This window comes from Oncorhynchus tshawytscha, linkage group LG18 (assembly GCF_018296145.1).
Source record: "Oncorhynchus tshawytscha isolate Ot180627B linkage group LG18, Otsh_v2.0, whole genome shotgun sequence".
Taxonomy (NCBI): Eukaryota; Metazoa; Chordata; class Actinopteri; order Salmoniformes; family Salmonidae; genus Oncorhynchus; species Oncorhynchus tshawytscha.
The window spans coordinates 8,589,646-8,610,396 of record NC_056446.1 but is presented as its reverse complement, the minus strand read 5'-3'; the positions used below and the strand labels follow the sequence as shown (position 1 = coordinate 8,610,396).

The 20,751-nt window shown below is 41.7% G+C and overlaps 2 protein-coding genes across 2 annotated transcripts; one reads left to right on the top strand and one right to left on the bottom strand.

Annotated features, from left to right (window-relative positions):
• Window positions 1-5,701: 5,701 nt before the first annotated feature.
• On the top strand, window positions 5,702-14,591 carry LOC112217426 (protein RD3). The gene is made up of 3 exons (XM_024377709.2): window positions 5,702-6,200; window positions 10,456-10,782; window positions 13,688-14,591. The coding sequence occupies exons 2-3, from the start codon at window positions 10,490-10,492 to the stop codon at window positions 14,043-14,045; spliced, it is 651 nt and encodes a 216-aa protein (XP_024233477.1). The 5' UTR covers window positions 5,702-6,200; window positions 10,456-10,489; the 3' UTR covers window positions 14,046-14,591.
• A 278-nt stretch (window positions 14,592-14,869) lies between these two features.
• LOC112217425 (zinc finger CCHC domain-containing protein 10) lies at window positions 14,870-19,926 on the bottom strand. Its single transcript, XM_024377708.1, has 7 exons — window positions 19,703-19,926; window positions 19,087-19,384; window positions 18,845-18,979; window positions 18,615-18,676; window positions 18,406-18,501; window positions 18,206-18,298; window positions 14,870-16,185 (listed from the first exon to the last, which is right to left on the bottom strand). The coding sequence occupies exons 1-7, from the start codon at window positions 19,703-19,705 to the stop codon at window positions 16,135-16,137; spliced, it is 738 nt and encodes a 245-aa protein (XP_024233476.1). The 5' UTR covers window positions 19,706-19,926; the 3' UTR covers window positions 14,870-16,134.
• Between the last annotated feature and the right edge of the window lie 825 nt (window positions 19,927-20,751).

Sequence of the window (20,751 nt, the reverse complement as noted above, 5' to 3'; positions counted from 1 at the left end):
GACATCCTGGTCCGTGACTGGGCTGGTTTTCTTTTTGCAATCCGTGATTGACTGTAGACCCTGCCACATACCTCTTGTGTCTTAGCCGTTGAATTGAGATTCTACTTTGTCTCTATACTGACGCTTAGCTTGTTTGATTGCCTTGCGGAGGGAATAGTTACACTGTTTGTATTCGGTCATGTTTCCGGTCACCTTGCCCTGATTAAAAGCAGTGGTTCGGGCTTTCAGTTTCACGCGAATGCTGCCATCAATCCACGGTTTCTGGTTTGGGAATGTTTTAATAATCGTTGCTATGGGAACGACATCTTCAACGCACGTTCTAATGAACTCGCTCACCGAATCAGCGTATTCGTCAATGTTGTTGTCTGACGCAATACGAAACATATCCCAGTCCACATGATGGAAGCAGTCTTGGAGTGTGGAATCAGATTGGTCGGACCAGCGTTGAACAGACCTCAGCGCAAGAGCTTCTTGTTTTAGTTTCTGTCTGTAGGCAGGGATCAACAAAATGGAGTCGTGATCAGCTTTTCTGAAAGGAGGGCGGGGCAGGGCCTTATATGCGTCGCGGAAGTTAGAATAGTAGTGATCCAAGGTTTTTCCAGCCCTGGTTGCGCAATCGATATGCTGATAACATTTAGGGAGTCTTGTTTTCTTCCGGCGCCGACAGAGATCTCATACATGCTTCAGTGTTACTTGCCTCGAAGTGAGAGTAGAGAGTAGAAGTACTTTAGCTCGTCTGGTATGCTCGTGTCACTGGGCAGCTCGCGGCTGTGCTTCTCTTTGTAGTCTGTAATAGTTTGCAAGCCCTGCCACATCCGATGAGTGTCGGAGCCGGTGTAGTACGATTCAATCTTAGTCCTGTATTGACGCTTTGCCTGTTTGATGGTTCATTGGAGGATATAGCGGGATTTCTTTTAAGCTTCCGGGTTAGAGTCCCGCTCCTTGAAAGTGGCAGCTCTACCCTTTAGCTCAATGCAAATGTTGCCTGTAAATCCATGACTTCTGTGCTTCCATCTTTGTGGCAACAGTTTGGGGAAGGCCCTTTTCTGTTTCAGCATGACAATATCCCCATGCACAAAGCGACGTTCATACAGAAATAGTTTGACGAGATCGGTGTGGAAGAACTTGACTGGCCTGCACAGAGCCCTGACCTCAACCCCATCGAACTCCTTACGGATTAATTGGAATGCCGACTGCGAATCAGGCCTAATCGCCCAACATCAGTGCCAGACCTCACTAAGCTCTTACGGCTGAATGGAAGCAAGTCCCCACAGCAATCTTCCAACATCTAGTGGAAAGCCTTCCCAGAAGGCTGGAGGCTGTTATAGGAGCAAAACTCCATTTTAATGCCCATGATTTTGGAATGAGATGTTCGACGTGGAGGTGTCCACATACTTTTGGTCATGTAGTGTATGACCATTCTTGTCTATCAAAAAGCTTTTCCTGCATCGAGAGATAATACATCCAAAGGTGCTGTTGTTTCTGATGAAGAGTTAGATATGTAATATTGAACGGATAATTGTTGAACATACCCACTTTGGGTTGTAAGTCTTCGAGACGGGACAACAACCTTTTGGAAAACAGTTTAATTTCTGTGTTTATAACTGTGAGAACACTGGGTGGCATCCTTACCTTTATTTTATAAACGTGAAATCAGTGCCGTATTTACATCTCCCAAATGAACCTTGGTGAACGGCTGTGTTACTCATTAAGAGCCATAGTGGACCTTTGATCCCGGGCTGTATCACAACCGGCGTGATCCGGCAGCACACAATTGGCCCAGCGTTGTCCGGGTTAGGGGAGGGTTTGGCCAGGGTAGGCCGTCATTGTAAAATAAGAATTTGTTCTTAACTGACTTGCAAGGGTTAAATAAGGGTTAAATAGAATAGAAAGTGTACTCTGGCATAAGGGTCATGAGTTTGCCAGGCATCAATGTGGTTGTAATCAGAGAGTATATGTTGGAAAGCCTTAGTTGCTTGTGGATTGTAAGTTGGTCTTATTAGATTTGTCCCGCATGTCCAAAACGACATTCATGTCTGTCCCAAAACCCAGTTGGAATTCAGTTCACTCTAAAAAGAAAATGCTGTTAAGAGAATCAAAAAACATAGGAACATGAATTCTGAGCATACACATTAAAGGCAATTTTCTTTCCATTTTGGATAAATTTAAGGAGAGTGATTTTGCCTTCTAGGTCTTAGCCTTTAATAAGGATGGTGATTTTGAGTTTCTTATGTATTGTTATGATTATACCCTTAGTTTTGTTTGGAGCTGATGAAAAAGCAGACAATTTGTACAAATGGTTCTCAATTGTATGTGCGTCCTTTTGGAGCAGGTGTGTTTCTTGGAACTTTGCTATATCAACTTTGCTATATCTTCTTGCTAGAAAATCAAGACATCTGGAACGTTTGATATGACTATTAAAGCCTTTCAAGTTCCATGAGAGAATACTTAGTTTTGCCATAAAATGTAATTGTTATCTTGATCCGTCCAGTGCGCAATGTTAATCAGCAGCATGGGACCCAGCTTCTCCTGCACGAATAGTTTATAGAAAAGATTGCTCATGAAGGAAGTTGGGTTGCTCGCCTCCACACCAGTTTCAAGTCCTGTCACACACACATTGAATTTACGGGAATTATTTTTGTGTGATTTCGTTTTCTCTTTTAAAAGTTTGATTTATTTCCCCTTCCAATATAGCTTGAGCTGTTTGCAGGTCGTGGAATCATACCTCTGTCATATTGGCTGTCTCCTCAAGACTTTCCACTTTAGTTGAATAGGTATCCACTTTCACAGTGAGCACTACCAACAGTTCATTTACAGATTTTAATTATAAATCGAGGGTGGAGGTAATCTCCTCACAAACAATCTCTCGTATAGTCTGGCGTTGAGAGCCGCCGTTTTCCCACAGTGGAATTGTGGACGGACAAATTCTAGCTGCTGAAGCAAAATAGACCTGCTAGTTATTTTTTGTCACACAATGAATGTCCCACACCTTAAAATGATGGTTAGTATTGACACGTTTTAGGAAATAAGTCTGTTAATTCAGAGTCATTTGCAAAAGATGGCCATGATAAGGCCACATATTGCAATGCTTGCCACTGGAACCGGAACCACATTTTTCCTTCCCCATTATTATTTCATTTATTATTATTGTATTTAGCATTTTTCAAGTCTTTTTGTGTTCCCTTAAAAAATAATAATCCCACAATGACATCACATTCAGCAAGTGTCATTGTTTTTTAGTGATAATTTTTTTTTCATGATGTTAGTCTGTTTGTATCACTCATACATTTCCACATTGTTAGGCTAAATTACAGATAAAATATATAAAATAAAATAAAAAGTCAAATACGTTTAATATAGAAATTAAAATCCTCTTCAAGTTTTACCATTATGCTAGCTCAATTTCAATCACCCACAGAGCTATGGCTAATTTAGGCTTCCAAATGTCCACCTTGTTAGGTTCCACCCTGTTAGGATTATGCATCTAACAGTGGTGAAGAATTATTGGATGTATTTCTTTGGTGCCTGAGCTTGATCAATATTTTTTTCTGAAAGTCAAAGATGCACTTTTTCTGATAGAATGCATTTTTAAAAATGTTTAAATATACTTTTTCCCCCAAATGTTATGAGGTCCAAAAGGCACTGGAAAGTAGGAATGACCCAGCAGTTGTTTTTTCCTGCAAGTGTTTATTCTAAGAACAGCCACACACCAACCATGCAAGCAAGGGCTATTAATCTTGAGCTGACAGCTGTTTTGCATTGTTTTGCTATGGCTGTATTTATCAATCTAGCAAGAAAGCAATAGAGCTCGCCAGCTTGTAGTCCTAAAACCTGGAAATTAGTTTCATATTGTCAGAGTGGGCGCAACAGGTCAAAGGAAGTCAGGTGCAGGAGAGAAGAGATGAGTGAACAGGAACACTTTAATCAGGCAGAGGAAAACAGCCGGACGCAACTGCGTCACAACACTCCGGCCCAAGGAAAGAGCGATAGCACACAAATCACACAAATAGGTACAAAATAACAAAACCACGGGTTACAACAATACCCGCCGCAAAACCAGCCTGTAGCGACACGCACGCAACGAACGAACAAAAACCACACACAGACATGGGTGGGAACAGAGGATAATATACACGTAGAGTAATGAGGGGATGTAAACCAGGTGTGTGGGAAAACAAGACAAAACAAATGGAAAATGACAGGTGGAGCGGCGATGGCTAGGACACCGGTGACGTCAACCGCCAAACGCCACCCAAACAGGAAGAGGGACCGTCTTCGGCAGGAGTCGTGACACATATTGTTCATTCAGCCATCCCTATTGGAAAATTTAATGGCAAAAGAATGGGGTTTTGGAATAAACTCAGAAAAATCAAGTCCGAGATTAACACAGGCTTAGGAGATCTTGTATGTTTTGTTTTGTTTGAGATAATAGCAATCAGTTAACATGACCTTTATGAATTATGAAGCCTTTATGTGCTTGAAGTGCTTTTTTTAATAACATCAATTCTTCAAGATTCACAAAAAGTGACATTAGCTGATGAAGATGGTCTCATAGAACAAAACGTAATATATATCCTAAGCCTGCATTTACCACAGACCTTATTTTGGGCTTTTTTTATCCAAAAACACTACACAAATGCCATTCATTTTCTCCGTAGGCTTTGTCCAACTAACTATGGCGGAGTTAGTGTCTACACTATTTTTCAACCCATATGATCTCATACATAATAAAAGTATAATAAACCATATTCAAATATGATGATAACATAGTCAACTAACGACGTGAGTGAATAAGCCTTTTCATACTTTATAATATGTCGATATATAGTTACAATCAGTTTTAGGAACATCTACAAAAAATATTTCAACTCCTTTATTGCTTTACCCAAATATTGACATTAGGGATAATCAAAATATGTGAAATATGTGAACGTCCAAATCAATATTTTGGTCATTCGAACAGCATGTGTCCACCCGAGGGGAGATGTGAAAGGAGATGTGCTGTGAAAAGAGCCCTTTATCTCGGTGCTACTGACATGCTTTGTGTCTTTCTCCAGGGCCTGATTGATGCAGGGGTTTACAGGGGCCTATGATTTCTTAATCCAGCCCCATCTGTTTCAGAAGTAAAAACAAGTTTTTGACTTAAACAGAATATTACTTATTTACTTATTCTTTATCGTACAGCTATGAAAGTTTTATATTTAAAACCACCAGCTCAAAAGAGTTCCCGAGTGGCGCAGTGGGCTAAGGCACTGCATCTCAGTGCTAGAAGTGTCACTACAGCCCTGGTTTGATTCCAGGCTGTATCACAACCGGCCGTGATTGGGAGTCCCATAGGTCGTTGCACAATTGGCCCAGCGTTGTCCATGTTAGGGCGTGGCCGGGGTAGGCTGTCATTGTACATAAGCTTTTGTTCTTAACTGACTTGCCTAGTTAAATAAAGGTTAAAAAAAATAGGAATCCAGCGATGTCTGTGTCCCGATCAAGTCCACTGAGAGCAGCTTTTCTAAGGACCGCCCCTTTGACGTGACATAGCAATGAGCTGAATTTTTTGTATTGTAATGATGCAGCCAACCACTGGATAGAGCCAAAGAGGCGTATATTCAGAGAAGCCTAAGTGTCCTATAACTGTCTTTTTTAGACTATTAAATGGTGGGAGATTAATAAAATAAATCATGTAAACATATTATCAGTAATTACCAGTGACAAAAATGGGCACTGTAGTCTTCCGAGGGGCTATTTAAAAGGCGTCTGGGTCGACCCATCAGTCTTGTCATGTCATCTCTCTCTCTTCCCCCCTCCTTTTATCTCTCTGCCTCCCTCTCAGCTGATAGAGCTTATTGAGGCCAAATAGGTTTAGGAGCATCGCTATGGCAACAGGGAGTCGTAAGAGGCTACACCAAGCACCTCATCAGGAGCTGTGATCCGCTTTTTCCCTTTGAGACAGTGCCGCCAACCTCCAGGAACAAGAAACAACAGGCCAGGCCTCCCGGGGGGGGAGGACCGATTAAGAGTGTGTGTGCTCAGATAATCCCCCTCCTGTTTGTGAAGTATTAGAGTCCCGTGCGACCAACAGAAATACATCTTTCACCAAAATCTCTCTCTTTCTACATCTGTCTTTTGGTCGAAGGACTTATCATATATTCACTCCACTGTGAATTCACTTCCTGCTATAGGTCCCGAGACTAACAAGAGTTCAGGTAAGCAGAGTTAATTCATTCAATGCTTTGTTTTAGTTCAAGGGGAAATTTGTAGTAGCACTATGGACTACAATACTGTGTGTCAAGTGAGATTTCTGGTAGTCAGGGTGTTAAAAGTGGGAAATATAGTCACATAAATGTATTTGTTGGATGAATTTCCTGTCTGAGATAGAAGCATACATTAGACGAGAACATCTTTAACCTTAAATCTAATAACACCTACCTACAATTGCATGACAATTAAATAACAGGAAAGCCAATTAACTAGAAAATTCCATGTGTTTGAGCTAATTAGTACATTATTAGCCATGTTTATAGCTGGTGCTGACATGCAACCTGTGTCCGGATCATGTTCACATTCTGAGAATGCCCACATTTTCAGACGGGTGTAGACGATTAAAAGAGGCATTGTCAACCGATTTTGATCAGATCTTATGAGTGTAAAGATCAGGACTAATGAGGCATGTAAGCAACAGGTAGATATGTTCTATGTGTTCTATTTCTATGCTTCTCATTTGTATGTTTCACTTTTTAGTATTTTACTTTTGGTTTTGTACACCTGCTTCAAACAACTGAAAATACAATATTTGTCGTTATGGAAAATATATTTCACAGCAGTTTAGATGGTACAATGATTCTCTATGCAGTGATTACTTGTTTTGTCACACATTAAAATAAGGTGAACTATTCAAATTTTAGCAACTAGGAAATGGCAGAACAATTTCTGCATATTTTCCTTAAAATATAATTATTTGAGATTAATATTACTGTCCCCACTACAACAACAAAAATACTAAAATTCCATTCATTCCTATGGAGGACTGCTCCTACTGGGGAGTGCCAATATGGTCAACCGGTGGCTTCAAAGCCTCTCAATGGCCAATATATAGCATCAGTAATCCAGGGTTAATATATAGATTTTACTTAGTTACAGTTCATATAAGTAAATCAGTGAATTGAAATAAATTCATTAGGCCCTGATCTATGGATTCTACATACATATGGGAATACAGATATGCATCTGTTGGTCACACATACCTTAAAAAGAAAGTAGGTAGCTGCGTGGATCAGAAAACCAGTAATCTGGTGTGACCACCATTTGCCTCATGCAACCCGACACATCTCCTTCGCAGAGAGTTGATCAGGCTGTTGATTGTGGTCTGTGGTATGTTGTTCCACACTTCAATGGCTGTGCGAAGTTCCTGGATATTGTTGGATAACATACTGTTGGATAACATGCTGTTGTACATGTCGATCCGGAGCATCATGCTCAACGGGTGACATGTCTGGTATGCAGGCCATGGAAGAACTGAGCATTTTCACCTTCCAGGAATTATGTATAGATCCTTGCGACATGGGGCCGGGCATGAAAGGCACGACAAATCTCGTCACAGTAGATCTGTGCATTCAAACTGCCATCGATAAAATGCAATTGTAATTTGTTGTCTGTCCATAGCTTATGACTGCCCATACCATAACCCCACGGCCACCACTCTGTTCACAATGTTGACATCAGCAAACCACTCGCCCACATGACGCCACATACGTGGTCTGCGGTTTTGAGACCGGTTGGACGCTCGAGGCGGCTTATGGTAGAGAAATGAACATTGAATTCTCTGGCAACAGCTCTGGTGGACATTCCTGCAGTCAGCATGTCAATTGCACACTCCCTCAAAACTTGAGACATCTGTGGCATTGTGTTGTGTGACAAAACTGCACATTTTAGAGTGGCCTTTTATTGTCCTTAGCACAAGGTGCACCTGTTAACTGATCATTCTGTGTAATCAGCTTCTTTATATGCCACACCTGTCAGGTGAATGCACTATCTTGGCAAAGGAGAAATGCTCTCCATCACGGATGTAAACAAATGTGTGCACAGAATTTTTGTGTGAATGGAAAATGTCTGGGATCTTTTATTTCAGCTCATGAAATATGGGACCAACACTTTACATGTTGCGTTTATATTTTTGTTTTGTGTACATAATTGGATTTATCTCATGCCGTCTCTCTCTGTCCAATACGCCCCCGAAGCATATGTTTATAAACACACTCTTAATCTACATGATTTACAATACAAAACCAACACAAACATACAAAATATACATTGATATCAAACTCTCCCCCCAAAACTAGAAGGAAAAATCAAGCCAACACAGTGCACATATTTTTTTTCAAGTGGCACTGATGGCCAAATTCATTATCTTTCGATTAATTATGCGTATAACAAACAATACCTTATGTATTTTTATTGTACACATGTATAACCCGGTCTCCTCAGTTTTAATGGACATGGCAACCCTGAAGAGTTTGACATGAATTGGAAGTAAGCAACACAATGGAACACAAGCACAATGATAGTGGATGTGAAGGGATATTATGGGCTTTGGCTTGTACAGACACCTGAATAACAGGAGTGTGTGTGTGAGAGACAACTATCTCTGTGCTGTTCCCCTTTGGGGATATATTTAAATCTGTGATAACAGCCTGTCCGGGGGAGACAGCCTCCAAACTGTTGTAAAAAAAAACGCCATTAGCTAACGAGGTACACACAGTACCTGTACCTCCCATGGGTTACATTGATGTGACCACAACCTAGGCTAAACAGACTATCTAGACATTCACCCAATCCATCCAGCGAAATCAAGAAATTACTAACAAACCTCACTTATACAAAATATAATATTATAAAATTGATTAAGATTAAAATGATGCAATGTATTTTAATACAGTGCCATTTCCATTTAGTTGACCTGGTTCATCAAAGATACAGTATACTGAGAAAAACATCATTGCACAAAAGCAACCCTTTCAGACAAACAATCCATGCCACAACCTAGCAAACACAGTATACTTTTCTTTTGGTGCGGAGGCAAAGAATTACAGTGCATTCGGTAAGTATTCAAGCCCCTTGACTTTGTCAAAATGTTGTTACGTTACAGCCTTATTCTAAATTGGAAAAAAATGTTTTTAACCTCATCAATCTACACACAATACTTCATAAATGACAAAGCAAAAACAGATTTTTAGACATTTTTGCTAATATATAAAAAATAAAAAAAACGGAAATATCACATTTACATAAGTATTCAAACTCTTTAGACAGTACTTTGTTTAAACAGCTTTGGCAGCGATTACAGTCTCAAGTCTTCTTGAGTATGACGTTACAAGCTAGGCATAACTGTATTTGGGGAGTTTCTTCCATTTTTTTCTGCATATCCTCACAAGCTCTGTCAGGTTGGATGGGGAGCGTCGCTGCACAGCTATTTTCAGGTCTCCAGAGATGTTCGATCGGGTTCAAGTCCGGACTCTGGCTGGGCCACTCAAGGACATTCAGAGACGTGTCCCGAAGCCACTCCTGCGTTGTCTTGGCTGTGTGCTTAGGGTTGTTGTCCTGTTGAAAGGTGAACCTTTGCCCCAGTCTGAGGTCCTGAACGCTCCAGAGCAGGTTTTCATCAAGGATCTCTGTACTTTGCTCCGTTCGTCTTTCCCTCAATTCTGACAAAGTCTCCTAGTCCCTGCTGCTGAAAAACATCCCCACTGCCACCAACATGCTTCACCGTAGGGATGGTGCCAGGTTTCCTCCAGACATGGCGCTTGGCATTTGCACCTAAGCGTCCAATCTTGGTTTCATCAGACCAGACCATCTTGTTTCTCATGGTCTGAGAGTCCTTTAGGTGCCTTTTGGCAAACTCCATGCAGGCTGTCATGTGCCTTTTACTTAGGAGTGGTTTCCGTCTAGCCACTCTACCATAAAGGCCTGATTGGTGGTTGATTGGTACCTGATTGTCCTTCTGGAAGGTTCTAGCATCTCCACAGAGGAACTCTGGAGCTCTGTCAGAGTGACCCGATTGCTCAGTTTGGCCGGGCGGACAGCTCTAGGAAGAGTCTTGGTAATTCCAAACTTCTTCCATTTAAGAATTGAATTTACCACAGGTGGACTGCAACCAAGTTGTAGAAACATCTCAAGGATGATCAATGGAAACAGGATGCACCTGAGCACAATTTCAAGTCTTATAGCAAAGAGTCTGAATACTTATTTATATAAGGCATTTCTGTTTTCGCTTTGTCATTATGGGGTATCGTGTGTAGATTGATGACATTTACATGTAAAAAAAAAATCTATTTCAGAATAAGGCTTGTAACGTATCAAAATGTGGAAAAAGTCAAGGGGTCTGAATACTTCCCAAATGCACTGTATGCCATGTACTGAATTACACCATGTTCTCTTCTTACGCTCTGGTTCCTCCCATGCAAGCACATGGTAAAAGGGGGACAAGGCAACAGTGGTGATGGCCTCGTGGTTCGGTTGGAGCAGCGAGCCGGACTACCGGAGTCCACGGCGGGACCCATCTGACGTGGTCACAGACACCCTGATGCTGGAGCTCAGCTGGCAGCTGAAGGAGGCAGAGAGGATGCAGCGTGAGAGGGACAACGAGTATCGGCGCCTTCAGACAGGCGTGGACTACACCTGGCTGGTCAACACGCCACGCAACACCTACAATGTGTCGACTGGCGAGAGGCTGGGCCTGGAGAACCTATGCTCCAAGGTGCATCCGTCCTACTGTGGAACCGTCATACTGAGGTGAAAAACCCTTGTCTTGACCTTATTTGTTTCTTTACTTAACCCCATAATTTACACTGGCCTTCTGGTCAAGTTATCTATCCAACCCTTGACCCCCATTGATTCAATGGTGTTCTCATGATCGATTACCCTCTTACCCTTGTTAGAGTTGCGTCAATTCGAATCTGGTATCAGGATAAATATGATAATGAGTCACCGATTGTATACTATGTATTTTTTATTAGCTAAGCAATAAGTGGTAAATGCAATTTTCGTATATACGGGCTCTCTGTCCCACCTCGCAGGGCAAACAGAGAACTGACTTGTTCTTGACAAAGATATTATAAATATACCCTGACAGAAATAGTTCCTGCTTCTGAGCCGGCCTGTCAGAGTAGAGACTGGGCGTGGTTTAAACTCACCCAGCCTATCGTTGATTGTTGTCATATGAGCTGGTACCAGCCCCCGGGCGCTCCAGTTGATAGATGTAACTTGCTGTGAAGAATATCTATGCGCTCATGCTCGATACCGTTATCTCGCACCTGGCTCCTGTTATCTAACAAAAGACCGTTTGTTCTCGCAACACTACGTTCTGAATGTGCCCATCCAACTCATTGCACAGTTCCTGTCTTCATGTTATTCTGTATTTTTCCATCATGAGAAAGGCCCATGGCCCTGAAACTGTTAGCAATGTTTCAAGTCAGCTATGTTGCAAAACACATACATACATCCACACAAGCCGACAGCAGATAATATTCAATCACATATATGGTAACGGGCTATAGTGCATGACACAGAATCCTCATACTCCCTGAACCAACCCTCTGACCAAGGTTGTGTTCAGTAGGGCATGCAATGGAAAACTAAAGTGAGCATTTCTTATTTAAACAACTCTAGGTAGTCCCTTCCTGTTTTAGTCCATTTGATGCCAAATGAACACAACCCTGCTCAGCACAAAGCAGTTCAAATTGGGAAAGGTGAAGCTATCGATTGGTTGTCTCAGGTGTCTTGCACTAATCGTTAGTTGGTGCTAGTTGATCTATTTGTGGAAAGGTGGTACTGACCTAGGTGTTATCCGAGGGCTCAGTCAGGTGATAATTGAATAACCACAGGTACTGGAAGGAAGCCCATTGGGGAATGAGAGGTGGTTTCAGGTAAATCAACTCCCACTGGTTTTGTACGTGCAGAGGATCATTATTCCTGGACCATTGTGAAAAACATACGACGTGCAGTATAATGTACAGTGGCTGTTGAGATAGAGTTCAGATGGTGATTTTCCTTCTGTGGAGAGAAAATGTACCCACATTAATATTGAAAAGGCAGAGAGAGAGAGAGAGAGTGAGTTGGTAGAGGGAACAGAAAACACTGGAGGCCAATCTGCCAAATCAACAGGAGTAAAGGGCTGGTGGGGGCTGATCTATTTAAAGGCATCCTAAGAACTTATCAGCCTTGTCTTGAGGGGAGTAAGTGGCTTTAGTTGGCAAGCCTTCCTGTCTCTCCCCCTGCCCTGCTGTTCATGCAGACAGAGGGGCCATGGTTAGCTATCTACCTGCTATACTGGCTGATGGGCAAAGGGACTTGAGAGCACTGATGTCACAAAAGCATGGGGAAAAGCAGAGACGCTCTTCCGACGTACAGGTCTGCCAAAATAAAGGATGCAAAGTATATGGAAGCACATGCTTTCAATACACATGCTTTCAGAACAGGTGTGGTTTTCTGAGCTTATTAAGCAATTAACATCCCATCATGCTTATGGTCATGTATAAAAATGCCCAGTTGACCATAATTTTGGCTTCCATGGCTAGAAGAAGAGATCTTAATGACTTTGAAAGATGGGTCGCAAAGTAGCATAAGGGGTTTAAAGGGTGTGTGTTTGTGTGTGTGCGTGTGTCTCAGTCACCAGATCTCAACCCAATTGAACAAATTATGGGAGATTCTGGAGCGGTGCCTGAGAAAGCGTTTTCCACCACCATCAACAAAACACCAAATTATGGAATTTCTCATGGAAGAATGGTGTCGCATCCCTCAATAGAGTTCCAGACACTTCTATGCCAAGGCGCATTAAAGCTTATCTGGCGGCTCGTGGTGGCCTGACGCCTTATTAAAACCCTACTAAAACACTTAATGTTGGTGTTTCCTTTATTTTGGCAGTTAACTATATAATAGGCTTTTTTTGGATGAAATGTTTTTCTAGTGCATTAGTGATAGCACATGTTGTGGTGGTACAGTGAGAATGGTATAAGCTGGTGAGTGGAATAGCCCGCGCTCATCCCCTTCCCACACGTTTCAAATGTACACTCCTTTGACCCCTCCATGAGTAAAAGTGGATGCGCACACAGTTTTTCCCCTGAAAACATTACCAGGCAATGTGAAACAAAGCTATTGATTATAGCGGGTGGCTAAAGGTCTCTTGGTTTGTACCATTTTAAAATCCACAGATGAAACATCATGTATTGGAGGTGGTTGGGAACCATGCTCGTGTGATGAGTACCTGAGCCTGAGACCTGAAGACTTCTTGTATCAATGCCTAGGCTTTAGCTCAGTGGGCTTAAAAAGTATTGTGGTGTGCAAGATACCCGGATTTGAACCCTGGCCAGCAACATGAAGACCTGCGTTGGCTCCCTGAGTTAATTCCTTGGCTGGAGGTCAGGGGGCTAACCTAACAGTCATGTAGCGCAAAGGAAACTTGTGTTCGAAACCCGACCAGTCACACATAGCTGAGGGTTCAGGGTTTCAAAATTCCTGGAACTTTCATTAAATTCCCTGGCTTCCCCTAAATTGTGAGGGAATAAGCAGGAAATCCATAATTGTCCATCCAGGATTTCAGGAAAACCAGGGAATATATGGAGAGTTCCAGGAATTTTGCAACCCCAGCTGAGACTGATGTGACTTCTCTCTCTTTCCTTGTTCCCTACCTGACGTCCAGGTTCCGCCAGGTGGTGACTGAGAACGAGCCAGAGATGCAGGAGGTGTTGGTCCTTTTCCGCTCTGTCATCCTCGAGGCCCTGGACCGCCTGAGGGAGGAGCAGGAGGCACAGCGGCTCTCGCGCCAGTGGAACAACAAGCGGGTCATGAGCATGTCTCTCATGAACTTCAAGTCACGCATCAAAATCAACCCCTTTGGCAGCACCGTGGGCCTAACCTCAACCAGGGGGGAGGGCGAGCTGAAGACGGTGTCAGAAGACGTGGAGAAGGCGCTGGAAGAGAGGGCTGACAGGGCCCAGAGGGTTAGGAGCATGCCTGACTTCAGACACAAAGGGCTTTACACTACCAAGGCCATCTGAGCTGGGGATCCACAAGACAGTGTTGTGGTTCAGTGGGGGACGGAGAGAAGCTAGTGAGATGTAGCCTATAATAACCCCCCCGGAACCTGCCCAGTCTGCTTTGCACAATAATGGGGAGAAATAGGAGACATCTCTCCCATCCTCTCCTTTGGCAGCATGGGGTGATCCCTATTGAATGCTTTTGACTGGGGAGCTATGCTTAGAATACTTCACAATGAGATTGTCAGACACCTTATTTGCTGTACTGTACTATTGAAATCTTTGTCTTGTAAATTATACATTTTCAGTGCCTTTTCAACTTAATACTTGGTAACTATTTATACTTAAAACTAATTAACCAATGAGACTTACATTAAAAGCAATAACAAGAAGTTCTGTGACATTTTTAGAACTGTAAAAGGGAAGTAGTACTAAAAACAGCTTTAGACCGTTTTATAGCTAAAAAAATAAGAAAATGTATCACTGATTGCTCTATTACACCATGTTCAGTATGAAATTGTATCGATCTTTTAATTCTTTAGTTGGAATACAGCGCATCTTGATTCACGTCTGTGTTGTCAGTCTTACTTCATTGCTATTGACTTATTTCTGTGCAAATATTTTGAAAGCCTATCACCTTCTTATGGCATTTTCTCAAGAGAGAAGCAGAAAATCCACATTTTCTAAGTGGTAAGTATATAGGCACTGTTTTATTGCATAGCAACTAATATCCAGGAGCCTGTGCTATTTGCTGTGTCCAAGAAAATGGACAAATCCTAGATACAGGACACACTGTCTCACAAGTTTTACAATGGCAGCAATAATTCACACACAAAGGGAATGGATGTTTTGTATCGGAACATTGCACATCACTACTGTAGAGTATAACAGCAGCAGTTTATTGCTGTTGAGAAAAGAGCTGTTGTATGGAGTGGACTGTCACAAATCAAGTTGCCTTCACAAAGTATAACACTCATCCAAAATACATTTGATTTACATGGGATGACATCCAGTTACGGGTCTCAGATTTGTACATTCTATAGATGACTCTGATATATTAAATATAGATGTCTTAAACACCAACCATTAAAGAAATACAATTCCAGGGGATACAGTCAAGAGTTAGCTGCAGGACAGTTTTGTCTGTTCGTTAAAACATATATCATCAAACAATGCAATGCCAGACTGGTGTTTTATTTGACAGATTACACTACAATGAAGCTTACACAAATCTGTGTTCATCACATCTGGGTTCAAATAGTATTTGATTTCAAATACTTTGAGCCTGCCTGGAGAGAAAAATGGACAGAGTTGGCACTTTTCCTTTGTTCCATTGTGCCAGGCATGCTTAAAGGGAGAAATCTGCAGTTCAAAACAATAACAAAGCAGACACCCTGCCATTGATTAGGTACATAGCTCAGCTATGGGGCTGGAGAAATTGGATAACAAACTCATGGACAGAGCTATGAAAACAAGGACTGACCATCCATGACAGCCAAATGATGGTTAAAACTATGTTTAAAGGCTATATAGTGTTTGTTTACGTTTAAAACAAGTTTATATTTTGGGTCCTTGGTGGGGTACGACAGTTAGGTATCTATAAAAGTTATATTCTTCGAGAATAAACGAGTATGTCATTCATTTAAATCTAAAAATTGATTTAGCAACAGCAGATTGCCCCTTTGATCAATCCCAAAGAAAACAAATACAATTTGACCTCTGGTAGGTTGTTCATCACTAAGATCTTTGCAGATGACAGTAAATTCCACCACAGCAACACTATCTTGCTTAGCAAACATACAGACAAAGTCAGCGACTGGCTCCTTCAATATTGTAGTAATTAGTTCTAAAAATCAAAACAGAGACATTGGTTACAAATAGTCTGCAGAAAGGCGCCGGCAACAAAGTGACAGCACGAAGTCAAATTCCGAGACATGGCTTTTACTGACATTTTCAAACAACCTGGGCCATATCCCCAATCTCTTCCTGTGATAATAAACCTAAAAATGTATTTTCTTTCAGAGCTTTATCACATGGGTTCTTTCCCTGAGTTCTGTTCTGGAAAAAAGTGGAAGATTCTGGAACGTAACTAACGGTGACGGTCCATGCATTACAACGTGGAGTTGAGGAATTCAAGCAGTTCTGCGCGATTCTTGTCTCTCTGTTGAAAAAATAAAACACACACACACACACACACACACACACACACAAAATCAGTCAAAAGTTGACACCTACTCATTCAAGGGTTTTTCTTTATTTTTACGGTTTTCTACATTGTAGAATAATAGGGAAGACATCAAAACTATGAAATAACACATACGGAATCATGTAGTAACCAAAAAAAGTGTTAATAAAACAAAATATATTTCATATTTTCCAAAGTAGCCACCCTTTGCCTTGACAGCTTTGCACACTCTTGGCATTCTCTCAACCAGCTTCATGAGGTAGTTACCTGGGATGCATTATAATTAACAGGTGCGCCTGGTTAAAAGTTAATTTGTGGAATTGCTTTCCTTCTTAATGCATTTGAGCCAATCAGCTGTGTTGTGACAAGGTAGGGGTGGTATACAGAAGATAGCCCTATCTGGTAAAAGTCCATATTATGGCAAGAATAGCTCAAATAAGCAAAGAGAAACGACAGTCCATCATTACTTTAAAGACATGAAGGTCAGTCAATCAGGAAAATGTCAAGAACTTTGAAAGTTTCTTGATGTGCAGTCGCAAAATACATAAAGCACTGATGAAACTGGCTCTCACGAGGACTGCTACAGGAAAGGAAGACCCAGAGTTACCTTCTCTTCAGAGGATAAGTTCATTAGAGTTACCAGCCACAGAAATTAGAGCCCAAATAAATGCTTCAGAGTTCAAGTAACAGACATCTCAACATCAACTGTTTAGTGGAGGCTGCGTGAAATCAGGTCTTCATAGTCAAATTTCTGCAAAGAAACCACTACTAAAGGACACCAAGAAGAAAAGAGACTTGCTTGGGCCAAGAAACATGAGCAATGGACATTAGACCGGTAGAAATCTCTTCTTTGGTTTGATGAGTCCAAATTTGACATTTTTGGTTCCAACCGCCATGTCTTCGTGAGATGCTGAGTAGGTGAACGGATGATCTCCGCATGTGTGGTTCCCACCATCAAGCACTGTCTGTGATGCATTTAGAATTCAAGGTTAACCATCATGACGACCACAGCATTCTGCAGCGATATGCCATCCCATTTGGTTTGCACTTAGAGGAACTATTGTTTGTTTTTATCACAACAATGACCCAACCCACCTCTAGGCTGTGTAAGGACTACCAAGAAGGAGTTGGAAAAGCATTCCAGGTGAAGCTGGTTGAGAGAATGCCAAGAGTGTACAAAGCTGAAGTCAAGGCAAAGGATGGCTACTTTGAAAAATGTAAAATTGATTTATTTGTTTAACACTTTTCTGCTTGCTACATGATTCCATATGTGTTATTTCATAGTTTTGAGGTCTTCACTATTATTCTACAATGTAGAAAATTGTAAAAATAAAGAACCCTTGAATGAGTAGGTGTCCAAACTTTTGACTGCTATGCACGCACACATGTACGCACGCACGCACACATGTACGCACGCACGCACGCACACATGTACGCACGCACGCACGCACACATGTACGCACGCACGCACGCACACATGTACGCACGCACGCACACATGTACGCACGCACGCACACACGTACGCACGCACACACACACGCACGCACGCACACACGCACGCACGCACACACACACGTACGCACGCACACACACATGTACGCACGCACACACACATGTACGCACGCACACACACGTACGCACGCACACACACGTACGCACGCACACACACATGTATGCACGCACACACACATGTATGCACGCACACACACATGTATGCACGCACACACACATGTATGCACGCACACACACATGTATGCACGCACACACACATGTATGCACGCACACACACATGTATGCACGCACACACACATGTATGCACGCACACACACATGTATGCACGCACACACACATGTATGCACGCACACACACACACACGTTTAGCAGACTCTAGCACCAAGAGCGAGTCAACTTAGAATCAGTGAAATCAACTAAGGTTGGTAAACAACCTTCACATACCACGATCATTGCAAGTAAAAACCGTCATGGAATTACTCACCAGCTTGTCTTTCTTTGACTTCTTCAATTTCATTTTTATCTTCTTTCCTGAAATCATGCTGAACTTGCTTTTTCTCTTTCTCTCTTTTAAATACTGAAAGACAATTCATTTCAAAATGACAGCTTTCAGACAGCTACAAACTACAGGTATGGCTGTAGCGCACTTCCTTTAGGAAAAATAGCCCCATAAACATTTTCTACCTTGGATATCTGAATAGGTCCAGGTCCAGCACTTTCCTCCTCAGTCTTAATTTTCTTGTCCTTCTTCCTTTTAAGCTTTTTCTCCCTTTTCCCTTTCTTTTAAAACAGAGTGAAAACAGAGCATATTTGAAATATCTTAAAATTACCATTTGATATCTAACAAGGTACAGACTACACCAACAAAATAATTCGCTAAAATGAATATTTACCTTTTTGAGTTGTTTTTCCTTTTTCCTTTTCTTAGAATTCTTTCTGGACTTGCTGTGGGAATCTAGAAAGGAGATTGCAAAATCTAACTGAGACACTGTTTATCAGGCTTTAACTGCTTTTTGTATATGCTTTTTGTATATGTATATAAATAAAATTAAAATAAAAAATACACAAAAATATTTCAGATACATTTGCGTCTTAACTACGGTACATGTACTGGCACACTCACCACTGCTGCTTGAACTACTCCTACTGCCAGACGAGGAGCGGGATGAGGATGATGAAGAGGATCCCGATGATGAGGATGAGCTGGATGAGGAGGAAGATGATCTACTGCGGCTTTTCCTTTTAATTTTTTCTTTCCCTTCAATAGAAAAATACAGAAGCACAGTGTGTGTTATCCATGACTTCAAGGTAGGCACACACACGTGATATCAGCTGATAAGTGATCACCACAGACCATTAAATTACCTGTACTTGTTCTTCTGTCATCTCTTCCTATGGCGGTCTCAGTACTTCTTCGGTCATCTCTTCTTGTGGCAATCTCAGTACTTCTTCGGTCATCTCTTCTTGTGGCAGTCTCAGTACTTCTTCCGTCATATCTTCTTCTGGAAGTCTCAGTACTTCTTTTGTCATCTCTTCTTCTGGCAGTCTCTGTACTTCTTTTGTCATATCTTCTAATGTCATCTCTTCTTGTGGAGGACTCAGTACTTCTTCTATCATCTCTTCTTGTGCTGGACTGACTTCTCACTTTGTCTACTTCTGCAGACTAACAAAAATAAAGTACGTCTGTAAGTCTGTTTGCATTGTGAGGCCAAACCTCTATCGTAAGCTCGTCTGAGTTTACAAACCCAGACAGAGCAGTAGATCAGTAGGCTAAATTAGTTAGCCTAGCCGTTCATGCAGATTGGAGTTAGGATAAAGTTGGCGATAACTCTCTACGGTTGTCACCCATCAGATCGACACTGGTGAATTTCGGTAAGGTGGCTTACTAATTGCGCTGACAAGCGCTCATATATAATAACAAGTTGCATATAACGTTAACGGAAGTGAAGAAGGCTAGGGAGCTAGCTCGCTAGGTACTTACCATGGTGGCTGTTGTTTCGACAAAAAAAAAGAGGTGAATGCAATAAAATTGGTTGATTCTCAAAGCTATATTCTCTATACTACTATTCAGAAATTAATAGCAATGCTTCATCGACGGTACTTATTTGTAAATGTAACGTTATGGCTGTAAGAGTTGGCTAGTTTGCTGACAACACCATGGAGCCATTTTACATCCCACAATGCACCGTTAATTTATTAAAGGAACACCACAATATTTTTAAACCTCGATGCGGACACGTTATTTTCGGTTTGATGGCTTGGCAGCAAAGGTAATAATTCAAACAGAAAGAGAGAAAATGTCTGTCTCTATCTAATAGGATACACGAGTCCTGAATACACAAAATAATTTAGTGACATATTTGATGCTCATCATACAGAATAAACCTGACCTCTCATAGTTTATTAAAAATGTCTTATTAAAAGAAACTCATAATAAAACATGGAATTTGGGAGCGCGTTCCATAGCTAGGCGAGGAGACGCAACAACCAATGGTTGCGTGCCAAGTCATCGGACGTGTCATCCACTGACAAATCGCGGTCTATGTGGTCAAAGGATGAAGAATCATTATGCCATGTTCAAAATAACTGAGAACTCGGAAATGTCAGACTTCCGACTTCAGTGTTGCGGTGTTCAAATCTACTGGGAATTCGGGAAAAATATCAGGTCAAATCATGACGTCAGTGATCTTCAGGTTGGAAAGTCGGAGCTCTAGAAAGAGGCCAGAGATCCCGAGTTGGAATTCCGAGTTGGATGACTGTTCAAATCGATTTTTCTCAATCGGAGCTCCCTTTTTTGAGTTCCCGTCTGTTTTGAACACACTGAAGTCAGAAGTCGGAAATAGCCGAGTTCCCAGTTCCGAGTTATCAGTTGTTTTGAACGATGCATTAGTTTACGACAACTGGAAAAAACGAGCTCCGACTGGGAAATTCGTTTTGAATGGTCATCCGACTCTCTGGCATCTTTCTAGAGCTCCGATTGTCTTGATAGCACAATTAGTGTCTTGGCCCTTGAAAATGTACAACACGCCT